General features: G+C 49.4%; 1 protein-coding gene across 1 annotated transcript in view; it reads left to right on the forward strand.

Annotated features, from left to right (window-relative positions):
• SEC16B (SEC16 homolog B, endoplasmic reticulum export factor) overlaps nucleotides 1-11,852 on the forward strand; it is a 41,723-nt gene extending 29,871 nt beyond the window's left edge. The window contains 12 exon segments of the mRNA XM_079107091.1: nucleotides 635-740; nucleotides 2,723-2,863; nucleotides 3,976-4,089; nucleotides 4,818-4,893; nucleotides 6,242-6,547; nucleotides 7,352-7,419; nucleotides 8,299-8,448; nucleotides 8,638-8,736; nucleotides 9,126-9,225; nucleotides 9,341-9,420; nucleotides 10,363-10,458; nucleotides 11,057-11,852. Of these exon segments, the coding sequence (XP_078963217.1) occupies nucleotides 635-740; nucleotides 2,723-2,863; nucleotides 3,976-4,089; nucleotides 4,818-4,893; nucleotides 6,242-6,547; nucleotides 7,352-7,419; nucleotides 8,299-8,448; nucleotides 8,638-8,736; nucleotides 9,126-9,225; nucleotides 9,341-9,420; nucleotides 10,363-10,458; nucleotides 11,057-11,128 (1,408 nt within the window). The 3' untranslated portion in view covers nucleotides 11,129-11,852.
• Nucleotides 11,853-24,498: the final 12,646 nt, after the last annotated feature.

Consider the following 24,498-nt stretch of genomic DNA (forward strand, 5'->3'; position numbering starts at 1 on the left):
GAGGACATTTCTGGAGGTAATGTCCTAACTCCCAGGAATAACCCCGGTGACAGTGATTTCAGACTCCATGGCAAGCTGCTAAGGGAAGAGTGATCTGAGGGGCATGTGGGACTCTGTGGCCCCTCAGATCACAGTCACCGAGTCCTCTGCCTCGTTGAGTGAGATCCAGTGCAGGGCTGGTCGTTTGCTCTCTGGCTCAGCCGTCCTCTGTTCTCAGCTAGGCCTTCTTTCCTGAGCATCCCTTGAGGGGCCCACGGTTCTCTCTTCCCTGCTAGTGTGCTCAGATTGGAGTGTCTTTCCCAGGACATGCCAGGCTTTGGGGCACAAAGGCCAGTGCTCGGTGTGTTTAAGAGGAGGACCCAGTGCCTCACCCTCCAGCAAAGAAGGCCGAGGAGGACCTCCTCCTGCAGCCTCCACCTCCATTCCTTCCCCAGCTCGAGGAGGGGGAGGGGGAGGAGGCGGCAGGTCCACTCTGGGACAAGGATCCCCAGCCTCCTGCCTGTCCTGGAGCCGCCCCAGGATCAGCCCAGGATGAGGCTCTGCCATGAGAGGACGAGGCTGGTGTTTGGTGTCTACTAGGACGTAGCTCTGTCCCCACTGCCCCATCTCGTTTATCCTCCTCCTCTGATTTTAGCCAGGAGTTTTTGAGGTTTGCAACAACTGAGGCTATCCAGCGGACGGAGATCTTCGAGTATTGCCAGATGCTGGGCCGCCCCAAGTCCTTCATCCCTTCTTTCCAGGTAACCGAACCGACCAGGGCACCAGTTTCACCGCGTCAGACGGCTGTGGGCCGTGGGGTTCTCAGCTTTACCGGTGGCACATAGTTCCTGGGGCTGCCTGCTGTCCGCTGCTGCATTTCTCCTCATTAGTGTAAGAGCGGAAGGCTTAGTACTTCTTTTTAGTTCCCTGAAGGTCTACATTTTACAATGTAAAAGCAAAACCTCGAGGATGCCTCTCTGCTGGAGGCTCCTGGCTCACTCCCGGCCCACATAAGCCCTCGCTCCTCTTCTCCTGCCCCCTCCCTCCCCCTCCCCTCCTCCCCCTCCCCCTTAGCCTCCGCTCCCCCTCCTTCTTGCCTCCACAGCATCCTGCCCTGGGGGGAGGGCTGGGGAGTTGATGCCCACCCAGGGCGCTTGCCTCTCTCCTCCTTCTGACCCTGCGAATCTTGTCCCTCCTCTACCTCTGAGACCTCCCCACTTTGTCCTTGGCCCTCAACTTTCTCTCCCCTCTAAGGGCTTCAGTTGGGCAGGTGGGGGTCCATGCTGCAGGTTCTGTCCTCTCTTCTCACCTTCTCTACTTGGTGTCCACTGGTCATGTAAGCTCATGATGACTGATGGTGATAATTGCCTCCTCTTCCTGTGCAGGCTCCCCTATGTTCCCAGGTCCATGAAGCCTCCTGTCTTTACTCTTGCTAGTTAGTGGGACTGTAATGGCGGCCTCATGATCTTGGCTGTGCAATGGGCGCGATAGTAGCGCCTGCATAATGGAGCTGGCAGGAGACGGATGGAGCTGGTTCATTTCTGTAGTGCGATAGATGGTGCTGGACATCGCGACTGCTCTCACTGTCCAGATTTTGGCAGCCACAGTGCTGGCTCCAGGGGCCCCTGACATTCAATTCATGTTGCCCCGCATTTTCTTGTCTTTACGTGGGCCGCTACCTCATCTCCCTGCTGGAATCATCTTCTTTAGACAGAGACCTTTTCTCATGACTCCTCGTGTGTCCTTCAGTGCTGGGTATTGAGAGTGTGCACAGCAATGACAACAGCACACATACACAACACAACCTTGGAGATGAATTGCTGTGTTATAAAGAAATGATGCATTGGGTACTGTGCCTTCTTGCAGAGATTTGCCCAAGACCCACCCTTCCCAGCAGCTGGTCCCCTGGCTCCCCTGCAGGCATTCTGGCCTCTGTTCTTTCCCTTGTTTCTTGGTCCAGCTCTGGGCTGACAGTGATGGGTGTCCTGCCTCCTGGCATTGTGCTGTGGCGCTACTGTGCATGGCGCTGATCCTGTGGGGAGGGCAGGATTCACTGCTCCACTCCTTTTACGAAAGAGGAAACTGAGCCACAGAGGGGTCGCATAGCACTGATCCTCTTCTCTCACGCACCATTTGTTGAGAGTACGCTCTGTGGAGTATCACATTTAATTGTCACAATGACCGAGGGGGTAGGTGGTCTTACCAGTCATGCCGTAGTAAGGAAACTGAAGCACAGAGGTAGGTAACTAGGCTGGAGCTCCAGGCCTCTGGCCCAGCTTGGATGTAATGGGTTCTTCTGACACCCAGCCCTCGGGCGTGGTCTCGCTGGTCACTCATGCTCCCGGGAGAGCTAACCTGTGTGCTGCACACCCCATGGGCTCTCAGCCCTTTGCATTGGGTCTGTTTTTGCCTCTTCACTGTGTCCTGGTGCTTGGTGTTGTGCTCCACATGGGGACATGGGCCGCCGGGGAAGAAATATGTCCTCCAGTGTCTTTCCCCAGTGACCAGGGCCTGGGCAGATAAGCTGATAAGACCCATCCCTTTCTCCACAATGTGGGAACTACTGGCTGGATTTGGAGTCATGCCCGGGCACAGATAAAACGCCCCGAATGGCTCAGGGCCCTTGATGTCTGGATGCCAGAGCGGGCAGAAGCTGGCAGTCAGCTGACTTCCAAGAAGTCTTATCTGCATTTCACTCTGTCCCTGCCTGGATGGCCTTGTCACCAGCCCCTTCCCTTCACAGGTGTATAAGCTCCTTTACGCTTCCCGTCTGGCAGATTATGGCCTGGCGTCCCAGGCGCTGCATTACTGTGAAGCCATCGGTGCGGCTGTCCTGAGCCAGGGAGGGAGTAGTCACCCTGTGCTATTAGCGGAGCTCATCAAGGTGAGCATCTCAAAGGGCTCTCTGCAGGTGTTTTATCTTCAGTGTTCAGAGAAAGCCATTGTACAGCAGCTTAGACTCCACATTTCATCTTCTTTGAGCATCTGTAAAATTGGAACCCACAGCTGTCTTTGACCATGTATGCTTGCCCCGGTGTGATAAGCAAGAGAAGGATGCGCTGGGTGGGGGCAGGGCCCGGGGGCTGGAAACTCGGAACATGCTCCTTGAGAAATTCATTCTGGCATCTGCTTTTCTGGTACAGTAAAACCGTGCTATGGTGAGCTGTTCTAATTGCACAAGCCAGGATTAGAAAATATATTTTAGTTGATTAAAACAGGAAATGATCCTTATTAAAATGCTTTTAAATGCATGGAGTATTTTATCACATGTGGGATACATTTAAAAAGAAAACAAAAAACATATCAACCCTTAGTTCCTGGGGAAGTAAACAACAATCAGGCAAATAGTTGTTCCAATTAATTGAAGAAAAATCCATTAGCTATAGAGCAAAAGGCAGCTTGTCCTTCAGGTTTCGCTTTGGCTTAGCGGAGCCCACGTTTTGGATTCTGTAACCAATAACCTTTGTGGCACTGAGTCCCTGTTCCCTGAAATTTCTGGCAACAGGTTTATGATGGCAAGGGGCTTCGGGACTCAGGATGGATGATTGAGGTTTGGGGACATGATCTTGGAATGAAGCCTCACAGTAACACCAGCCACCTAGGAGCTGTTAGGAGTGCAGATCTCAGGCTCCACCCAGCTGTGGAATCAAAATTAGCATTTTAACAAGGTCCTGGGCGATTCCTGTGTGCCCTGACATTTAGAGGCCCTCTTACAAAGAAACGGCCTTACAGGGGAATAAAGCCAGACACTGTTTCTCATCATACTTTGTTTACTGTCCAACACCAAAGTGGGCTAATTGTTAAGTCTGTTGCCGTTCGGGGAGGGCACCAGCTGGATTTGCCGGTTCTTGTTCTTCATCACCTACCTCGCGAGTGAGTTACAGCTCTCTTTCCCTCTCACCTCCTTCCCCACCCTCTTTCCATGTCTTCCATTTTTTCCTCTCTTCTTGGCCCTTCTTGCTTTCTGCCCCTGACCTGTCTGGAAACCCGGCACAGTTGGCGGAGAAACTGAAGTTGTCAGATCCTCTGGCTTTAGAAAGACGCCGTGGGGACAGGGACCTGGAGCCAGATTGGCTACAGCAACTGCGGAGGCGGCACAGGGAGCTGGAGGTGAGGAGGAAGGAGCCAGGTCAGTGGGTGGGCCCTGCGTTTCCCTCTTCACTCCCCTAGAAATAGAATAAGCTTAGCACGTGCCAGGCGGAGCCTCCCATCACCCCTGGGGCACAGGCTGCGTCCTGCGGGGGTGGGACTCCCAGGGACAGTGCGGCTTCTCCTCCCCGTCTGACATGTTTGCACGTGACACAGGGGGCGCTCTTCCAAACCATCAAAGCGTCCCATCTCGGCTAGCGACAGTGGATCACAGTGGAGCCCTGTCACTTTCATGTAATGTAGGGCAATTGCTTAAAAGACTTCCGGGCCTTTCCTTTTTGTTCTGACAGTTGCGAAAGCGGCTGGCCGTAATCAGAACGGTAATTGGAGCAGGGCCTCCCCCATTTTCTTTCTTCCACTTGCTCTGAAGAAAGGACAAAGTGGATTTTTAAAAGCACTCGGCCTTTTCTCCCTCCTGCTGCAGACTCTGAGGCCTACCGCTTAGTTCCTTCCCTCTGCCCCTCGCTCTGGGGGACGAGGCTGGTCTGCAGCCATCTCTGCTGCTCTGGCAGAACCAGGAGACCTGCAGCGAGTGTCCCATCGCCAGGCCCTGGGCCCTGGGCACACAGAGGTCCCCTTTCCTTGTCACTTCCACTGGAATTTTCTTATTGACTTATTTTCCAACTACCTTGTTCCCTGTCCTTGTTTTTCTTGTGCTGCTTAAAAGGATTTTCCTTTATTTTAAATAGCAAAAGATATCAGGAGACATTGGAGATCCGCCTTCTGCTCGCTCAGATATTTCAGGAGCCGGAGGAAGAACAACAGGTATCCAGAATGATGAACTGACCCTGGATTGGACTGTGTTGGCCGAGATAATTCGGGAAGCACTGCCCTCCCCTCCCATTGCTCCAGCTGTTCCCCCACAGCTCTGTGGGCCTCACACCGGACCTTCTAAATCCCTGTCCTGGGATGGTTTCTGTTTCGGGTTTTTTTTTTTTTTTTATGTATTGGGGATTGAACCCAGGGATGCTTAACCCCGAGCCACATCCCCAGGCCTTTTTATTTTTTATTTTGAGACAAGGCTTCACTAGGTTGCTTACAGCCTCACTAAGTTGCTGAGGCTGGCTTTGAACTTGCAGCCCTCCTGCCTCAGCCTCCCAAGCCTTTGGGATTACAGGCATGTACCACTGTGCCTGGCTCACAGGCTTTTAAATGCCTCTTTTGTGGGCCTATGTTCATGCCTTCTCCCCACCTGGATAAGTTTCTTGAGGCCAGAAATGATAGATTACCTGTGTCTTAGGTTAGTGTTGGGACACAGGAAGCTCTGAAGATTTTGGAGCTATCAGTTGCCATATAACCATGAAATAAGTGTGTTTCAAAGGATGACATCCCTGTTCCTCCTTTAGGGTGCTTCTGAGGGGCTGGTTGGCAGGTGTTATGCCCCCGGTTACCTCCACACCCCCAAGTTTCCGCCGTGGTGGGGTCAGGCAGGGGTTCTCCTGGCTTCGCTCCAGCCATGTCCAGCCTCTTGCACTTCCTTCAGGGATGAGCAGAGGGAGGGGAGGGAGGAAGGCCTTGCTTTCTGCTTCTGGGATTTGCCACTGTGCAGCAGGGATGGGAAGGTGCAGGCTGGGGAGGGCCAGGCTGGTGTCTCTGGATGGCTGCTTCCTGGCAGCCCTGTCTGCTGGTGTCAGGTGGAGCAGGTGGGCTAGTCGCCTCCACGGGGCCCCTGAACTTGGGCCAGTCTTCGAACTCATCTGCATCTTAGGTGATCGTGTCAGCAGGGTCCCTTCCAGGGCAGATGCACTCTGATTCTTTAAAAGCAAGGTTGTGATTTCTAAGGTCTGATTTGGGTTTTTAACTAGATGTTTAAAAGTTTCCTGGGTTTCCAACACCCGAGTCCATTAGGAACTCCTTAGTGGAGAAAGTTTACTCAAAAGTTAAAAGGCGTGGCATTGGACGCCCCCCTGACCCTGGGTCAAGGCCTCAGGGATTGCTCAGGGAGTCAGGGGATAGTTCTTTAAGCCGCACTGAGAGGAATGTCTGTCCTCCGTGCTTTGCTTGTCACCACGGAAGCCAGTCCTTGTGACTGTGTTCAAAGAGGACAGGGCAGGACCGTTTCTGCTGTGATGCCGCACTTCAGCCTCACTTCTTCTTTGCCTTTTGTCCTCAGACACTTCCTCCCAGGATCTTCCAGGATGTCAAGGCCACTCAGAAGCCCCTGGGCACCACTCAGCCCCGTGGCCCGAGCAGGCGGGGCCCCCCCAGCCCAGCCCTCAGCCGCCCTTCCCCCTGCAGCGGGGCCCCCTCCCCGTGGGAGGAGGTACAGGGCACATGCAGGTACCAGTGCCTCTCTACTCGGTCCCTGAGACCCATCTCCCAGGGCCCAGTGGAGACAGCGTCTGTGACAGCGTGGCGGTGACAGGGGCTCCTGGAGGAAGGGCCTGGGAGGAAACGCTGCAGACACAGCCCACCTCTGGTAAGACCTGCCGGCCAGGCTGGGCGCCTTGGGGGCAGAGCCATGGTGGGCGGCGGCCTCGGAGGAGGTGGCTGGAACTGGGGACGGCAGTGGCCTGGGCGGGCGCCGGCTCCGAGGCAGCCCCCACGTGGTGCTCTGCACATCCAGGCCACTTCTCCCCTGGGACAAAAAGAGCAGGACGGACAGTCCCTCCTGCCCTCTCCTGGACGGCATGGTTCAAGGGGAGCTGCTGCAGGCGGAGAAGTAAGGGCAGGCCACCTGTGCCACATTCGCACTGCACGCAGCGCAGGCCAGACCCTCTTCCTGAGTCGTCCTACGCCCACCGACTCACTGTCAGGGACTGTGGTGGGAGCCCACGTCTCTGTCCCCGTCCCAGGTTTCCTCAGGTCCAGGAGACCTTGGACAGCAGGGCTGGGTGTGGGGGAGCCATGCTGAGTGATGCCCAGGATGGTGCTGGGAGCCACGTGGGAGGAGTAGATCTCAGGCCTTCTGAGATCAGACCTGGCCAAGATGGAGACGCCCTCCGAGGGGAGGGTTTCGGGAACCCGGAGCTCTGGCTCCATGTTGCTCTGATTTCCCAAATTCCCAAGGAATGACCTTGGAATTCAGGGGGTAGAGCTGGGCTGGCCAGCGCGTCCTGGGGTGGCTGGAATTGGGAGGAGCCATGTAAGTGAGCTTCGCATTTCCTGTCACCTTGTAGTTAAGGGCTCCTTCTTGCTTTGTTGGGAAAACCGTCACCCTTCTCCAGGACGGGGTCACCGCACAAACTCAGAGTCCTCTCTTTGTTTCTCTTTGCTGCTACAGGAGCGAGCACAGCATCTGAAGACACTGCTCAGCACCTGGGGGGTCCACAGGACATATCCAAACCTCAGGTGAAGGACAAGGCCTGAGCGAGGCGTCTCAGCCACTCCCCAGCTTCTGCTGGCCCGAGCCTTCTCCTCCCCTTCACACCTGGTCTCTCCTATTCCTTTACTCACCGAGTCAAGGCAGTCGGAGGGAGGCCGGGTTCTTGCTTATGCTCAGCCCCTGACCTGTGTGCATGGGAGAAGGGAGCGCGGAGCTGGCTTAGTTTTGACCCCAGGGACCTCTGTCCCTCTGCAGCCTCTTCTGACCACTGCACCAGAAGCTCTCAGAACCCTGCGCCCCTGAAGGGGACTTTGATATCTATTTCCTTATTTTAATTCTTACCCTGCTTTATATCAAAGCAAGACCGATGGCAGCTGTGACAGCGCCCACCATGTCTTTTCTTGGTGGGCCCGTGAGGTGTGGGAGGCGACCGCGTCTCATTTATCCTCCCATCCAGCTGCTGATAGGATGTGCCCCTTCCCTCAGGAGTGGGCAGCTTTGATACCAACTGAAGATGTTCTGCTAGGAAAGGTGTAAGAGGAGTCAGGTTCACAGGTTGCTGCATTTCTCGGGTTTGGGGGTCTCTGTGGGTTGTTTCCAGGTCCTCTTCATCTCCAGCCGTAGCTTCTCTGGCTCCTGCCCCAGGCCTTGGTATGGTTCTAGAGCAGAAGCAGAGCAGCCCAAACTCTCTAGGGCCGGGAGAACATGAGGGCTGGTTTTGACACCGGCCTTGCCCCAGACCTTTGGCAGATCCCTTCTCATGGCTAAGCCTTACTTCCTCCTCAGTGAGCTATGACCCCTAAGACCACCCTTGGATTGACTGAGTAGGTCTGGTGAGAGCATGTGTGGAACTATGGTAACTTGTCAAGTGCTATATGAATGCTGGTTCTTTATCAAAATTCCAGGTACCACTGGCCCCCAGAGCACGGAATTTCTCTGAGAGTTCCACCATCTTGGGCCAGGAAGATGAAGAGTCTTCTGATGAAGCAGATAAGAAATCTTCCCCAAATGCTGCACAGAGAGAGAAGCCAGGAGATGTGAAGGAGAGCACAAAGGTGTAGGGGTTTGTTCTTCTCTCGCTATCCATCCTTCCTCTTCTGCTCTCTTCCTACATAGTGGGGCAGAATAGGGATCTGGCCTGGGGTGGTGTCCCCTCCCTTCCATTCTTTGTCTTGCACTGGGGGGAGTTCATCTCACAGTCACTGGGGAGAAATGGGCCATAAACATTCCTCTTTATCTTCCAGGGATCAGGATTTGGCTGGTTCAGCTGGTTTCGGTCGAAGCCCATGAGCAACGTGTCTCCCTCTGGAGAGGAAGACTCGGGGGACAGCACTGACTCAGAGGTAACCTGCCCGGGCCAGAAGGGAGCTCCCTCCCACGGGCCTTCCAGTGGACATCTCCCCAGCACTGTGGAGCTGAGGGCTGGTATCCGGCTCCACCCTGGTCTGAATGAAGCAGAGGCTTTGCGTTGGGAGGTTGTGGGAAAGAGGTTCTGGGAGGAAAAGGGCAGATTTTGAAGAGTCTTAAAAATAAGGACAAAGGATTTTAACTTCAGGAGGTCAACAGTAGGGAGCTGATCAGGATTACTGAGCAGAGTTGCAAGAGGAAGATGGCCCTCTGGGGAGAGCACCTTAGTGGCAGGTGCAGGCAGAAGCTATGTTCCTGGCACAGGATGCATGCATGAATTTGTTAACCACCTATGTGCCCAACGCTGCCTTTCTCCACAAAGCAGGAGCCCCCCAGAGCATCCTCTCCCCACCAGGGACTCTCACCGATGCCTCTTCTTGAGTCCCCGCCTCTGCCTGGCGCTGGCACCTCCTCCAGGGGCACAGGTACCTACAAGCTCTGGGCTGCCTGTGGTCCTCACGGTGCTCTTGGGGGCGGAGGTGCCTTCTTGCCGTGGGGACTCCCCAGTCCTGAGCAGAGGGACAACTCTTTTCCTTCTAGGTGGGGGAGACCTTGGAAGATCCTCACCCAGCGGGGGAAAGGCTGAAGGTGCTGGAATTGGCGGGTTCTCAGGGCTGGAGGTGAGCAGCCTGCTGGAGCAGAGGCCTCTGCAGATGCCTGTGTGTGTGAGCGCTGGCTTTTCCATGTGGGCCGGAGGCACCACCCTGTGTGGCTTGTGGGGAATGTGGAGAAAGCTTCTCATTAGTTTGCTTGGGCCGATAAGACAAAGCCCCATGGACAGGACAGCTTCAACAACATGGATTTTCTCACAGTTCCAAAGACTAGAAGTGCAAGATCAGGGTGTCGGCAGGTCTGGTTCTTGGGCAGCCTTGCTGCTTGGCTTGGTGAAGGCCGCTTTCTCCTCGTGTCTTCTCATGATCTTTCCTGTGGGTGCCTGTGTTCCAAATCCCTCCCTTATGAGGACACCAGTCATGTTGGTCTAGGTAGCCACGTGGCCCCTTTAAAGATGCCATCTCCAAGCACAGTCACATTCTGAGACATCAGGGGATAGGGCTTTGCCATGATTTTTTGGAGGGACACAATTCGGCTCATACAAGTTTCCTGAGGTGAGTTCTAGAGGATGCCTCTCTCCCTGTCTCTGTGGGGGCTGGAGTCTGCTGGTGCCCTTGGCTAGGCCTGCGACCAGTTCTTCCTGAGGTCGTCCACATCACCAGGGATTTCCCACCTGTTGCTCGGAAAGCACTTTGTTTCTTGAAGCCTGGTTAGAACACCCTCAGAGAGTTTTAGGTTCTGAAGAATGATGTGCTTTTGATGACGGCAATTGAATAGACGGTGGCTCTGCCTTCTTTCTTGCTGCAGGTACAGCAGCACCTGAGCCTCTGCATTGCTGGCCAGATCTGGGTGTGGGTTGTGCCCACTTGAACCATGTTTGTTTGCTGGCAGTTTCTTGAATTTTAAGAGAAACTTCCTCCCCAGTGTCTAGTGCAAAGTCAATGCTGAGGGAAGACTTTGGCTTTCTCAACTTTGGCCGCTCACTGGGTTTCCATTATTTTCCTTCTCAGGGTGTCTCTTCTGAGGTCTACTCCACACCTGGGGTTCTTCCTCCACCTGCCTTGAAAGGGGCTGTTCCTCTCTACAACCCATCTCAGGTTCCTCAGGTAAGGACACCCTCAGCGGGAGGGTCAGTAGCACAGGTTTTGAGTGAAGGAGACCTGAGTTGATAATCCCACTTTAGCACTTAGTGTGTGTGAGTTCTTGAGCAACTACTTAACCTCAATCTCAGCTTCTGCATCTGAAGAATGGGATGATTATTAGCTACCTCACAGATGTGTATGTGAAGTGCTTTGAACCTAGAAGATGTTCAGTAAATGAGGGCTTTAGAAATACTGCTCTTGACCTTTAATGGTCTTGGTTTGTGAGAGCCACAGTTGGTGTTGGTGTCAGGGGTTGGTTTCCTTCTGTCCTGGGGTGAGAATCATGGTAAACTTGGAGAGAAGTCAAGCTCCCTGCTCCTTAGGGACCTGGGGCAGACTCAACTCTGCAATGTCTCATTTGGCCTCTCCCTTTATACAATCAAACTTCTTTTCACTGTACTTAGGAGGTGAGGGTAGATCATGAGACTACGACCTTGGGAAGCCACCTGCAGCCAGAACATTCTAGATAGACACGGGGGCTCTCCTCAGTCCAGCCAGTCTGCCCTGTGCAGAGTCACGCTTGGGCCTGTGCTCTAGCCTAACGTGTGTTCTTCTTTTTCAGCTCCCCGTGGCCACTAGCCTGAATCGGCCGAGCCGCCTAGCTCAGCGCCGCTACCCAACCCAGCCCTGCTGAGAATGGCCACCTGTTCCAGGCTGTTCTCCTGGGAGCACAGCTTTTCTGTTGCTCTGCTTTTTGCAGTCCCCACCCCTCTGCCATGTTCAGGCCCTCAAGACAGTAGTGCCGGCCCGTTGTCTCACTGGGCACTTAGAAGGCAAGGGCATGGGATCCCCAAGGCACCACTCACTCCAGGCTGAAGTCTAGCTTCAGCTCAGCGGAAATTCTTTCATCAGCTGGAAAATCTGGGTCTAAGAGTAGCCTGGAAGTGAACAGAGTGTCATGGCGGCTGCACTTGAGATGGTGACTTGAGAACCTCTGGGAAGTTAGACCCCCGAGAATCCTGTGGCTAACATCAGTGGTGACCCCGCTGGGCCTGCAGCAGGGGCTTGGAGCAACATTCCAAGATCACATTGATTCCTTCCTCAGTCTTAGTTATAGACCAGTACGTCATTCTAGTTAGCAAAGTTTTTATACTGAAACTTGATCATTGCTGCCCTTCAATGATTCCCTCTTCAGTGACATTTTAGCAATTTTCCTCCTGGTTCTGGTTTTCTGCCTATTTTCTATGTGGTTCAGATTAATTATATTTCCTTTCACTTTCTTAGCTGGTCCTATTTTTTCTCATTCTGGCATCTGGCTATCAAGTTAGATTGCTGTAGGCATCATATTGTCATGGTAACTACTGAACCTAATGATGCAGATGGATGGAACATCAGGATAATAAATGATGGAAAACGTTTCCTAAAAATTCATCCTTTCCATAGGAGGGGTGGAATGAGTGCCTGATATTCTTAATTTCTGCCTTCCTACCTCAGCCTTTTGCAAATTGATGTTCAGAGGGTCAGTGGGGCCAGAGGCAGGAGGGAGGATATCTTGGAAATTTCCATTTCTCCTTTCAGACCCAAAATAGGAATGATTCTTGCTGTTTGTCAGATTTGCTGAAAATTACTCCTGACAAAGAACAGTTTTTGTATGTGTAATTGTACATACAGGTTTTGTACTTTAATGTATTACAGTTCTGATGTTGATAGTGATTAAACCCAGATAATTTTATAGCAAGTGCTTGTCTGTAGCTGATTTTTGCAGAGGGAGAAAATACATTGATGGGCTCTTCCTTGAGTCTTTCTGATAATGGTTTCATTGTGAGGCCAGGTGTGAATAGCTGGAAAGAGTCTTTTGTTCACAAAGAACTCAGGGACTGGTGCTCTTAAACTTCCAAATCTACTCTAGAGTTATCATTTTTTTTTCAATTCAAAAAATATGAACAAAAGCTGCTCTGACACAAAACAAGTCTTCACTAACGAAATGTGGCATATTTTGTCCCCTAAAATTTTTTTGTCACCTCTTAAATTAGAAAGTGCATGCACAAATGTTTTGCATCTAGAAGGCTCTCAGTAAATGCTGGTCCCTTCTTCCTTAAAAGGCTGCAGCTGCTTCAGTTTGGTGTGCTGACACCTAGTGGCAATGCTGTGGCAGTGGAGTGGAGTTTCTCGGGAGCCAAATTGCCTAGACTGGAATCCTGTCACAGGCGGTTCACTTGTGACCTTGGACAAGGTCACCTCACTGTCCTGTGCTTTAGTTTTCTCACTTGTAAAAGAGGATGATAATAGTAACAGTACCTACCCTACGGGGACATTGCAAGGATAACTAAATCAAGTCCTACCCAATAGAAAGAGCTCTTACTTCAGAGGAGGGGAGTGAAGGCCAATGAGGCAAAGCCCTCGGAGGCCCCTGCGCCCACTTGCTGCCCCGCAGGGTCCCTCATGCGGAGGACTGCTGAAGTGCTCAACAGGGCAGGCGCGGAGCTTGCTCACTTCCCAGGAATACCTGGCAGTGAACACATTTTCCAAGGGAAAGGTAGGCTGCTTTCTGCTGGTGAGGGAGCAGGTTCATGGTGTTTCTGCTAATCTGTGATTGAGAGTTTTCACTCTGGCAAAGTCAGAATGTGTCCATTAGTTTGTATGTGTTGGTTAAAACAAATCCCCTTGCTCATTGGTCAGGAAAGTTAGGTCCGGCAAGGGTCTGATGAGCTAGGGTCACTCAAAGTTCTTAGCTGTTTATCAGCTTTGGCTGGGTAGTGGTGGTTGCATTGCTAAAGGTCACGGTCATTTTACAGCTTCAGCTGGTAAAAACCAGTCATGCTGAAATGCAGCAGGTGCAGCTGTAAGAGAAAAGTGTTTTTTCCTCCTTTTGCGAGGTGGAAGCCCGGGCACAGAGCGGGAATGGGAACGTGCTGGGGTTAGAGGCCCCGTTCCTCTTGCACAGCCTGGGAGAGGTGCAGGACTTGGGGAGAAGTTGGTGTTGGCTTGGTGACCTGTCCCATGTGTCCTGAGAGCCACAGCGCTTGGTCTTGGGAGATGGTGTGGACTCACTCCAGAAGGGAGTAATTGCACACAGTGTCCCCAAAGGCCTAATGGGGTGAGCAGAGGCCCAGAGATGACAGGTGAGGTTGGGGCCAGACCAGCTCCCAGCAAGGAACAGGGCACCCTTGGACAGAGCCCCTCCTTCCCATCACCAGGAGCTGTTGTAGGAGGGGCGACCCAAAACAGTGTTTCCAGGGGAAGATGAGATGTTACTAGTTGGCAAGTGTGTGTCTTTTCCTATGCTGCTCAGAGGGGCATGAGCTAGAGAACCGACCAGTGATGGGAAATACAGAAGCCACATTTTCCTTGCAAAACGAAGCGCTAGTGTGCAAATTTGCAATTCTGCTATACACATATAACGTAATATTTATATGGAAACGTTTAAACTTAATGTTCAATAATTTGAAAGAGAACAAACCGTTAAATTCCATTTAAGTGTCTTTATCACATACCACCATTCCGGCCCTGTCTGATCCCTGTGAATGGCTGTAAAACTGTGAATGAGCCTTGATTCCTCAGGCCCCTGCACATGCGCCCCTCCCAGGCCTGACTCGGGCTTCAGGTTGCCCAGCATGGACGCCTCTGCTGGCCATCCGCCACCCTAGCAGGAAGGGCCAGACCATTTGGTCCTTCCTCTGAGTGACCAAGAAGAAGAGCAAGAGACTACATCCACCTCTTTACCAAATCAGATTATTTTCTCCCCAAGAGGGAATATGTATAATGCTGTTCTCTTGAAAAGAAGAATAAATGTGTAATTTGGATGTCTCCAGTCTCGTGAGTTTTTCTGACTCCCCATCACCCATCCCCATAAAGGAGTGGAAGTGACTTTTTCCCTTTTCTGCTTTTCGTGTGAGGTCTGGTGGTGTGATCTGTGAGCAACAGCAAAAGAGAATGTAGGTCCTCAGCCGAGGTTGTCCCTAAACGTGGTATCGAAGCCTGCCTGCTTCATAACACACCGGCCATCACTCACACAGGCCCTTCAGACATAGCTTCTTAACGAGATGTACAGTTATTTTTGGCGAAGATTAATAGCATGTTAAAATGCTCTCCCTGTGTGGAATCTGCTTCCTGCTCTTTCCTCTGCTTGTGTATTTGCGTCTGCAGGTAATAGTGCTTCTCTGGAACAAGGTCAGTGAGCGTTCAGCTCAATTTGACCTGCGAGAACTGCTTGCTACTTTAATGGGAGGTGCTTTCCTGGCCCCTGCTCATCTTATGAAGAGCCTATTCAATTTTAACTATTACAATTTTCAAAGACTCTCGAGAGGGGGGTCCCATGCTCTCCTGGAGCTTCAGCCACTGGGGGCCACACCTTCAGATGTGAGGGAGCTGTGCCACGTACTCTGTGCCCAGATGGCTCACATGGCTCTTTAAGACTCTCAGCTGGTCCTCCGTAGACTTACCACCACCTGCACCTGGAACTCTGTCACATTCTGGAAGACCTCTGTCTCGGGCCTCAGCTTCTAAAGTGGAGCCTTGCCAAGTGGGGTTTTCACCAGGAGAAAGGGGTTGACCTGGGTGTGTTCTTGGACTCTTTGGAAGCTGTGGTGGTCAGCTGTTCTGAATTCCAATGAGTGGTTGTGTTTGTCCATGGCGGGCATTCTGCTGCGAAGTGTGCAGACACTGTGAGAAATCAGGATGAAGAGAGAGGGTGAGCATCCTGTCCAAGTTTGCTCAGTTGGTAAGGATGAGCTGGAATTGTCATCCAGGTAGGCTGGCCGTAGACTCTGGGCTTTTAGCCACATTGTACCTGGACATATGTTCATTTGTTCATTTATTCATCAAATAGCTGAATGGTATGTCAGGCAGAACACTTTCCCTGGACGAGCTGATTTAGACTTGCCAGCTGCCATCAGAGAATTCCGTCCTGCTTTTCCCTGTCCTTTGTAGGGTTTGGAGGCAGGAGAAGACCATGAACCTTGCAGTGGGGCTCCTTTGAAGGGAGGAGGCCAAGGTGGAGAGTGATTCTTTTTTCCACATTATGTGGTGCTATCCCATAAGGTGCCCTTCAGATTGTATCTCTTTTCACCTCTTCTCCACCACTGACCCCTTTATTTCCCCTTCCTTGCAATCATGTTGCAATCTGGAGAGGATCATCCAGAGGACAGCCTCTCCATGAAACACCTTCCAAGTGGCTATTGCTATGAAGACATCTGTATTAGTTTGTCTTCCATTGCTATAACAAAATAACTGAGGCTGGATAAAATGTAAAGAAAAGAGGTTTATTTATTCACACTTATGGAGGCTGAAAATCCAAGATCAGGTGCCCCTATTTGGCTTTTGGTGAAGACCCATATGGTGGATGTATTAACTATAATGATGCAACAGGAAGAGATCACATGGCACTGTGGGAAACCAGAGAGGGAGGAGGGGCTGCCCTTGCTCTTTGTCCACAAGAACCACCATAATCTCTCCAAGGGCAGCACCTCTAATGACCTCCTACTAGGCTCCACCTTCTAAAGGTTTCACCAATTTCCTCCTTGCCATATGGGGAACCAAGCTTTCAATACCTGAATCCTTGTGGACACCCTTAAACCACATGCAAATGATAACAACACACATGAAGTCCCACTGTGCAGAATAGGATGGATCAGATCCTATGTCCATAAATCCAACTTTTGGCTGATTTTCTTTTTTATGTTTTCCCAAACTGAGTTCTTGGAAACCAAAGGCCTTTTTTTTGGGGGTGGGGGGTGGGGGGTTGGTACTAGGGATTGAACTCAGGTGCACTTAACCACTGAGTCACATCCCCAGTCCTATTTTGTATTTTAGAGACAGGGTCTCACTGAGTTTCTGAGTGCCTTACTTTTGCTGAGGCTGGCTTTGAACTCACAATCCTCCTGCCTCAGCTTCCTAGCAGCTGGGATTACAGGCCTGTACCACCACACCCGACTAAGGCCTTGGCTTTTAAAACTGGTATCTGAATTTTAAGAGCCATTTTGCAATGCAAGCGATAATCATGGCTTCTCTCTTGTTGCTTTTACAATCATGGTTTGGGATTGTGAGGAAACCTCATTGTCCTAGAGGACAAATTACTTGAGTTTGTGACCTCAAGATTTTATTCTTACATCTTTGGGTATTTTGGATAAATACCCATGACTTAAAAACCATCTGGAGCCTCACAGTCATGACCTCATAAATTTTCAACTGCTTTTTGCAAACAAGAACAACAACAAACTCAGCCCACGGATGGCATTAGTCATCCTCTCGACGAACATCAATTAAACCCTTGGGTCAGAATCCAGCTCTGTGTGGCAGATCTATTACTGATGAGTTGCAGATATGTTGAGATTTGCTAAGTCAAATTAATTTTTGAATGCACCGGAATAGCTTGCAATTTAAAGGTAATTGATGTGAAGCCCTTAAAATAAAGAATTATTTGCACAGAAAACAACCACTCCCAATTTATCACTCTCTAGAAGCTGACTTTGTAGTCTGGGGGAAGATGTAATAAGAAGAGAAGACCTTTCAGCACCAGACTCAGCTCCTGCTGGTGACTCTAAGTTAACTGACCCACTTAGTGCCCCTAAACTTCTCAGGTAAATACTGGGAATCCATCATGCAAACTTTTTTTTTTTTCCCTAAGGATCTCCCAGTGGGTAGATAGGTGAGAACAAACTGCTAGTTCTCAAAGAGCTCACAGATGAACTGTGAGACTAGTTAGTGACAGAGCTCAAACCAAGTCTGCTGTCCCAGGTGCTATTGGTGTGTCCTGTGCCCTGACTCTGCTTAGCCAGGAGGGAGGCTGATAGAGTTTCCTTCTGAATATGAGAACATGATTTAAAATTTAAAGCTTTTTTTTATTATAATAAAAAAGAGAGTGTGTTTGTGGTAATAAAAACATCAATGATAGCCCCTAAGATTTTGCATCAGAGTTCACACGTGTACTCGTTCAGTTCTGTTAATGACCCAGTGAAGTGTTTTCAAGACCCGCAGACATGGAGTCCGAATACCTCGCCCAGCGCTGGCGCTAATGGTGGAGCCCAGAGAGCATCACACGAGGGTTAGAACAACTTGAAGCACTGTAGCCTCATTTGACAGGTGGGGACACGGATGCACAGAGATTTAGGGACTCCCCAAGCTTACACAGGAACTGGAGGACCGGCTTTGACCTGCGCAGTTTGACCTCTGAGGCCGAACCTTTGCCTCTTCAGGTAGGTGCACCTGGTCTGCAGGGAGAGTGTCCCCTGCCCTCATCCCCGTCTCAGCGAGGGTCATTCTCTGTGCCTCCTCTTCTGCTACCAAGAGATGCTGTTCATCATCTCGGGTTTGTGTGCAGACTTAATATTTCCCCAGAGTCATGACTTCCGGGCGATTATGTGGCAACTCGTTCATCTGCTTCCAGGACCTCGCACATGGCCTGGGCCTCCGGAAGGCTCAGCATTCAAGAGACGCGAGTAAGTGATTTTGCCAAATGAGAGCTTACAACTACTTGCAAGGAAATGTCTACAGATGACAACTGGTTTAGAGATGGTCACAGGGGGCCATGGCCTTGTAAGTTGATCCTTCTCTGTGTCTTTAGAAGCTGATGTAGAACTTGGCATATAATAAGTGCTCGAACAAAATCTGTGAATGAATGAATGACTTAGGAAGGGAGGCCAGGGAGAGGGAGAGGGTTGAGAAGATCGCAGAAGCTTCTGAGAAAATATCCACAGGAGAGTGAGAGAGGTCTTGTGGAGCGGGAGCCCTGTGCTCACTGTGGAAGTCCCCAGGCCAGCGGCCTTGTGGCAGGTGCTGGACTCGCCCTGTTTAAGGTCAAGGCAAACGATGTCCTGCATTTATAGCTCCTCATTTGACCCTCCAGGGGGCTTATTTCTGGCAGAGGCATTTCTTGGTTTTAAAAGGTACTTCACCCCTTTACAACCTGTGTAATTGCTGTTGGAATGCTTTGCCCCATAGTGTCTTAATTAGGTCAAATTTTATACCGATGCCTTTAACTGAATGCTATATTTGCAATTCTAAGGCCCCCCTACTGTCATGCTGCCAGGAAACTTTCATATTTCTAGAGGCGGAGACATTCAGACCCAGAGCGTGTTTGGACACCCTTCTAGGGGATGGGGTGGGGATGGGGTTCAGGAGAACTGGGCCAAGGGAGATGAGGGCATCAGAGGAGTCATCGAAAAGCTTCTAGAAAGAAAATCCTACCCTGTTCCTGTTCCAAGCATTGCTTGGATAATTGCAGGATCCTAGTCTCTTCACATTTAAATTATATAGTCTTGCTCTCTCTGTGTTAAAAAATAACCCACCTTTCTTTTATCTGACTTTTATCTAGCAGAACATCCCCCTAGAGCTGCACCCTTCCCTCCCCACCACGCCACCCCAGTAATGAGAAATGAGCCATCTGCCAAGAAAACAAGCATAATATAAAAATTACACAACTGCATAATCCCCAGCCCAGAAGGAAGGTAGCAGCTGCCACCTGGTACCAAATAGAAAACAGTGGGATATTTGTCTAGCGGAGAAGTTTCCCCAAGAGGCGGCAGTTCCTCTGCTGGGGGCTGGTCAAGGGAAGGTCAGTGGTGGAACCTCCTCCCCAGGCCCAGTCTAACTGGGGACCTGGGGAAAGCAATTCAGCCCGTTCAATGTTGCTGTTCCCCGTTGCTGATGCACTCGGGAGGCACCTGCAGAAGCCATCAATCTGTTGCCAGAAAGGGGAGAGAGAGGCAGGGGACAAAGGAGGTAACTGGAATTGAGCTTCGTGTGGCTTCTCCTCTGGTTGGGGTGTAGCTGGAGCAGCACGAAGCAGAGCCATCCCTGAGGTGAGGCAAGCTGGGACTTCTGCTCTGAGTGTTGGCAAGCAGGCCTGGCAGATCTGAAAACCTGCTCTGGCTGCAACGTTCTGACAAAGCTCGCTTCCAACTCCAGCCTGGCCTTGGGTTAGGACAGAATTGACTCCCCTCACCTAAGACATGTACTTGGCGTTGCCTCGCCACGTCGGGGCTGTGTGCGGATCTGTACATAGCTCGTATCTAATTTCCTAATCAAATGCTCTCTGAGTGAGTGGAAATTCAGTTACCAGGAACTGTGCAAGGCATGGGAACCAGTCAATCTTCTGTTTTATTGATGAATTGGAATGTTAGGACGTCGACAGGACAGTGCTTTCTGAGAGAGGCCGTTTACAGAGCTGTGTAAATCAGAAGTGTCCTTAAACTGTGGTTGGGGAGACATGATATGGCAAAATGTCTACCAATAAAGTGGAGCATTACAGCAAATTACCCAGCTTATACATGCAGGCGAAGCTCCGTTTCGCATGCCACGTTGGAGAGCCAATAAAGCTCGCAAATGCGACGGGAGCCACTCTTTCCACCTCTGTGCAGCTGTTTATCAGCAGCTTTTTAACACATTTTCCCATATTAATGAGGTGGCATCGCAGTTCCAGAATTAGAACAGTGGGATGCATCATTGTCTGCCTTATCTGAAGACATGCCTGCTGTCACATCGTTACCCGGAGACGTTCAACGGAGGAAGAGCCCTTGGTGGGTGCAGCATGTGTGCCCAGCTTCCCCGGCCCCAGACCCTCACTTTCTGGTGACAGCCTGGCCCACCCCGGCGCTGCTTCGTTCTTGCTGCTCCGTTTGCTCCTACAGTCCCTGGTGCTCAGGAGGCACTTGACGCCGTGGGAGGGAATGAGTGGGTAGGAAGACGAGTGAAAGTCTTCCCTCAGGACGGTCCTCTGTGGGCACAGTCTACCTGGCATGGGGACAGCAAGGAACAAAACAGGTGTGTGGCCTGGCTTTCCCCGCACTACAGACAAAAGTAAAATGGCAGGTGGGCTTGTCTATCAAGAGCCATTAGGGACGGCATGAAGCGGGTGGCTGGTGGCTTCTAAACGCAGGTCTGCAGCTGGTGCCAAAACATTGCAGTTTTCACAAGGTTGTGATGACATGGGACAATAATAATGACCATTGGTGAGGTTTTCACTGAGCTCCATGTGCTCTCGGTTAGGTGATTTCACTTCACTTGGTACTAGAACACACTGCTTCATAAAAGGTGGTAATAGTAAATGAGACTTTTTCTTCATCTCAACTGTCTTTAGTTGGCAAAACGACAAATTCCTGAAGTTTTCTTGATTCTGGGATCTCCTGCATTTTGAGGAGGGGGGGAGGAGGGATATTTAATTGGTTTGCAAAACCCCAAAGTTCAGAACCACTGATTTAATTCATATCTGGCTTCAAAATAATCCACTGAAATCACTGTTGGCCTCAGCTGAGACACGGGGCTGCTTAAAAGAACTGATTGCAGTAAATAAGATGCTTTGGGTCTTACAAGTCCCTCCGTGTTGGCTCTTTGGAGCAGGGATCCAGGCTGCATCCCAGGTTTATAGTAATGACTTAACTAAGACGCAGGAGAGTCCTGAATCCAGGTCAGTCGAGTAGCAGAGGAGCCTGAGGTGTGGACTTTCCATGTCTAATGTGCTCTCCTTGGCAAAGCATGTAGTTGCTTTGTCTGTACTGGATCATATGTGTGCTCTGACTATGTGCAAGGTTCTCCTCATGTCCCTTCTTCCAATCACATGTCCTTTCTGGGTCCCTGCAGCTCTCCATGTCTGTGCTACACAGCACAGCACTTGACTTTCACATCCACATTCTGTTTTCTGCTTATTATTTTCAAATCTTAAAGAGCAGAAACCCTCCCCCTGTATTCTGTTATTAATTGATAGTTTTTTTCATACACTCAATCTTTCCCAGAGGCCCACGCTGGTTCTACCTTTGTTGAAAAGATCTGAGACCCTGTCCATCCGGTTCCCAGTTTTGGCTGTGTGACTCACGGATGACAATTCCGAGTGAGGGCTGCCTCTTGCAGCACCTGGATCCCATTGCTAAGCGAGAACAGCAGCACTGACCTGCCTCACCAAGAGAAGTCGCCCGTATTAACTGTCTGATGATGCTAATGCTTTGTGAGAATATAAATGTGAAGCATTATCATCATGGTTAATACTAGTCTTCGGTTTAAGATTTTTTTTTTCTCCAAGGGGAGAGGCAGAAAGATTATTTAAAGAAATAATGAATAGAGGGCCATGGTTTGTTCTTAATTCATGGCTGACTTTGATCAGAATGGCACAAGCGGTGGGAATGTGGACTTAGAGTCCTGAGGGTAATTATTTCTACTTCAGGGCATGAAGTCTTCTCTTTCTCCTCCTCCCGTTGGGGGAAAAAGAGAAAGAAAGGAAAAGCTAGGAAAGTTAATGCTCTTAAAAAAATAAGATGATCTCTATATGTCAGGTCTGAAAATAGTATTTCCTAAAGCTACTGCTACAAAAGAGGCCACACTGAATAGCAGAGAACTGGCCCAGGGCTGGCCTCAGCCTCTGGCATCTTGCCATAGAAGAAGACAGAAGCGGGGTGGGGGTGGGACCAGCAAAGATGTTTGTGTGTGTGTGTGTGTGTGTGTATGTGTGTGATTTTTTTTCCTCCTTTTTAAATCAAAGTCCCTCGCTTTTTTTGGAATTTTAGGAATCCAAGGTTTCCCGAAGGTCTGTCTATTAATCCTTCCTATGCATCGTCTCTACCTGTGCCATGTAGTGCTGTTTCTGCGGCTGTATGAGTATCCCCTTGCTGCTGTAACAATCTACTACAACTTGGCTGCTTCAAAAGAGCACACACCTCTCATCTTATGGTTCTGGAGGCCAGAAACTTGAAAGCAGTCTCAGGGGGCTAAGATCAAAGTGTCAGAAGAGCTGGTTCCTCTGGAGGCTTCAGAGGAGAATCTACTGCTTACCTCATCTACCTTCTGGTGGTTGGTGCCATTAGCATGCCAGTCTCTGCTTGTTGTCACAGAACTCTTTCTTTCTTTCTTTTTTTTTTTTCTTTAAATTTATTTTTATTGTAAACAAATGGGATACATGTTGTTTCTGTTTGTACATGGAGTAACAGCATACCATTTGCATAATCATACATTTACATAGGGTAATGATGTTTGATTAAATCTGTTATTTTTTTCTTCCCCCCCACCCCTCCCACCCCTCTTTTCCCTCTATACAGTCCCTCCTTCCTCCATTCTTGCCCCCCTCCCACCCTCCATTATGTGTCATCATCTGCTTATCAGTGAGATCATTCGTCTTTTGGATTTTTGAAATTGGCTTATCTCCCTTGGCATGATATTCTCCAATTTCATCCATTTGCCTGCAAATGCCATAATTTTATTATTCTTTATAGCTGAGTAATATTCCATTGTATATATATACACCACAGTTTCTTTATCCACTCATCAATTGAAGGACATCTAGGTTGGTTCCACAGTCTGGCTATTGTGAATTGAGCAGCTATGAACATTGATGTGGCTGTATCTCTGTAGTATGCTGATTTTAAGTCCTTTGGGTATAGGCCAAGGAGTGGGATAGCTGGGTCAAATGGTGGGTCCATTCCAAGTTTCCTAACGAATCTCCACACTGCTTTCCAGAGTGGCTGCACTAATTTGCAGCCCCACCAGCAATGTATGAGTGTACCTTTTTTCCCACATCCTCTCCAACACCTATTGTTGCTTGTGTTCTTGATAATCACCATTCTAATTGGGGTGAGATGGAATCTTAGTGTAGTTTTGATTTGCATTTCTCTTATTACTAAAGATGATGAACATTTTTTCACATGTTTGTTGATTGCTTGTAGATCTTCTTCTGTGAAGCGTCTGTTCATATCCTTAGCCCATTTGTTGATTGGATTATTTGTATTCTTGGTGTAGAGTTTTTTGAGTTCTTTATAGATTCTGGAAATTAGTGCTCTATCTGAAGTATGAGTGGCAAAGATATTCTCCCACTCTGTAGGCTCTCTCTTCGCATTGCTGATAGTTTCCTTTGCTGAGAGAAAGCTATTTAGTTTGAATCTATCCCAATTGTTGATTCTTGCTTTTATTTCTTGTGCTATGGGAGTCCTGTTGAGGAAGTCTGATCCTAAGCCAACAAGTTGAACATTTGGACCTACTTTTTCTTCTATAAGATGCAGGGTCTCTGGTCTGATTTCAAGGTCCTTGATCCATTGTGAGTTGAGTTTTGTGCAGGGTGAGAGATAGGGGTTTAGTTTCATTCTGTTGCATATGGATTTCCAGTTTTCCCAGCACCATTTGTTGAAGAGGCTATCTTTTCTCCATTGCATATTTTTGGCCCCTTTTTCTAGTATGAGAAAATTGTATTTATTTGGGTTTGTGTCTATGTCCTCTATTCTGTACCATTGATCTACCTGTCTATTTTGGTGCCAATACCATGCCGTTTTTGTTACTATTGCTTTGTAGTATAGTTGAAGTTCTGGTATTGCGATACCCCCTGTTTCATTCTTCCTGCTAAGGATTGCTTTAGCTATTCTGGGTTTCTTATTCTTCCAGATGAATTTCATGATTGCTTGCTCTATTTCTGTGAGGTATGTCATTGGGATTTTAATTGGAATTGCATTGAATCTGTATAGCACTTTTGGTAGTATGGCCATTTTGACAATATTAATTCTGCCTATCCAAGAACATGGGAGATCTTTCCATCTTCTAAGGTCTTCCTCAATTTCTTTCTTCAATGTTTTGTAGTTTTCATTGTAGAGATCTTTTACCTCTTTGGTTAGATTGATGCCCAAGTATTTTATTTTTCTTTTGAGGCTATTGCAAATGAAGTTGTTTTCCTCATTTCCCTTTCAGCTGTTTCGTTGCTTGTGTATAAAAATGCTGTAGATTTATGCGTGTTGATTTTATAGCTTGCTATTTTGCTGAATTCATTGATGAGGTCTAGAAGTTTTCTGGAGGAGATTTTTGGATCCTCTAACTATAGAATCATGTCATCAGCAAATAGTGACAGCTTAAGTTCCTCTTTTCCTATTCATATCCCTTTAATTTCTTTAGCCTGCCTAATTGCTCTGGCTAGAGTTTTGAGGACAATGTTGAATAGATATGGTGAAAGAGGACATCCCTGTCTTGTTCCCGTTTTTAAAGGGAATGGTTTCAGTTTTTCTCCATTAAGAATGATGTTGGCCATGGGCTTAGCATAAATAGCCTTTACAATATTCAGGTATGTTCCTACTATCCCTATTTTTTCTAGTGTTTTGAGCATGA

Source organism: Sciurus vulgaris, assembly GCF_902686455.1.
Source record: "Sciurus vulgaris genome assembly, chromosome: 12".
NCBI classification, from domain to species: Eukaryota; Metazoa; Chordata; class Mammalia; order Rodentia; family Sciuridae; genus Sciurus; species Sciurus vulgaris.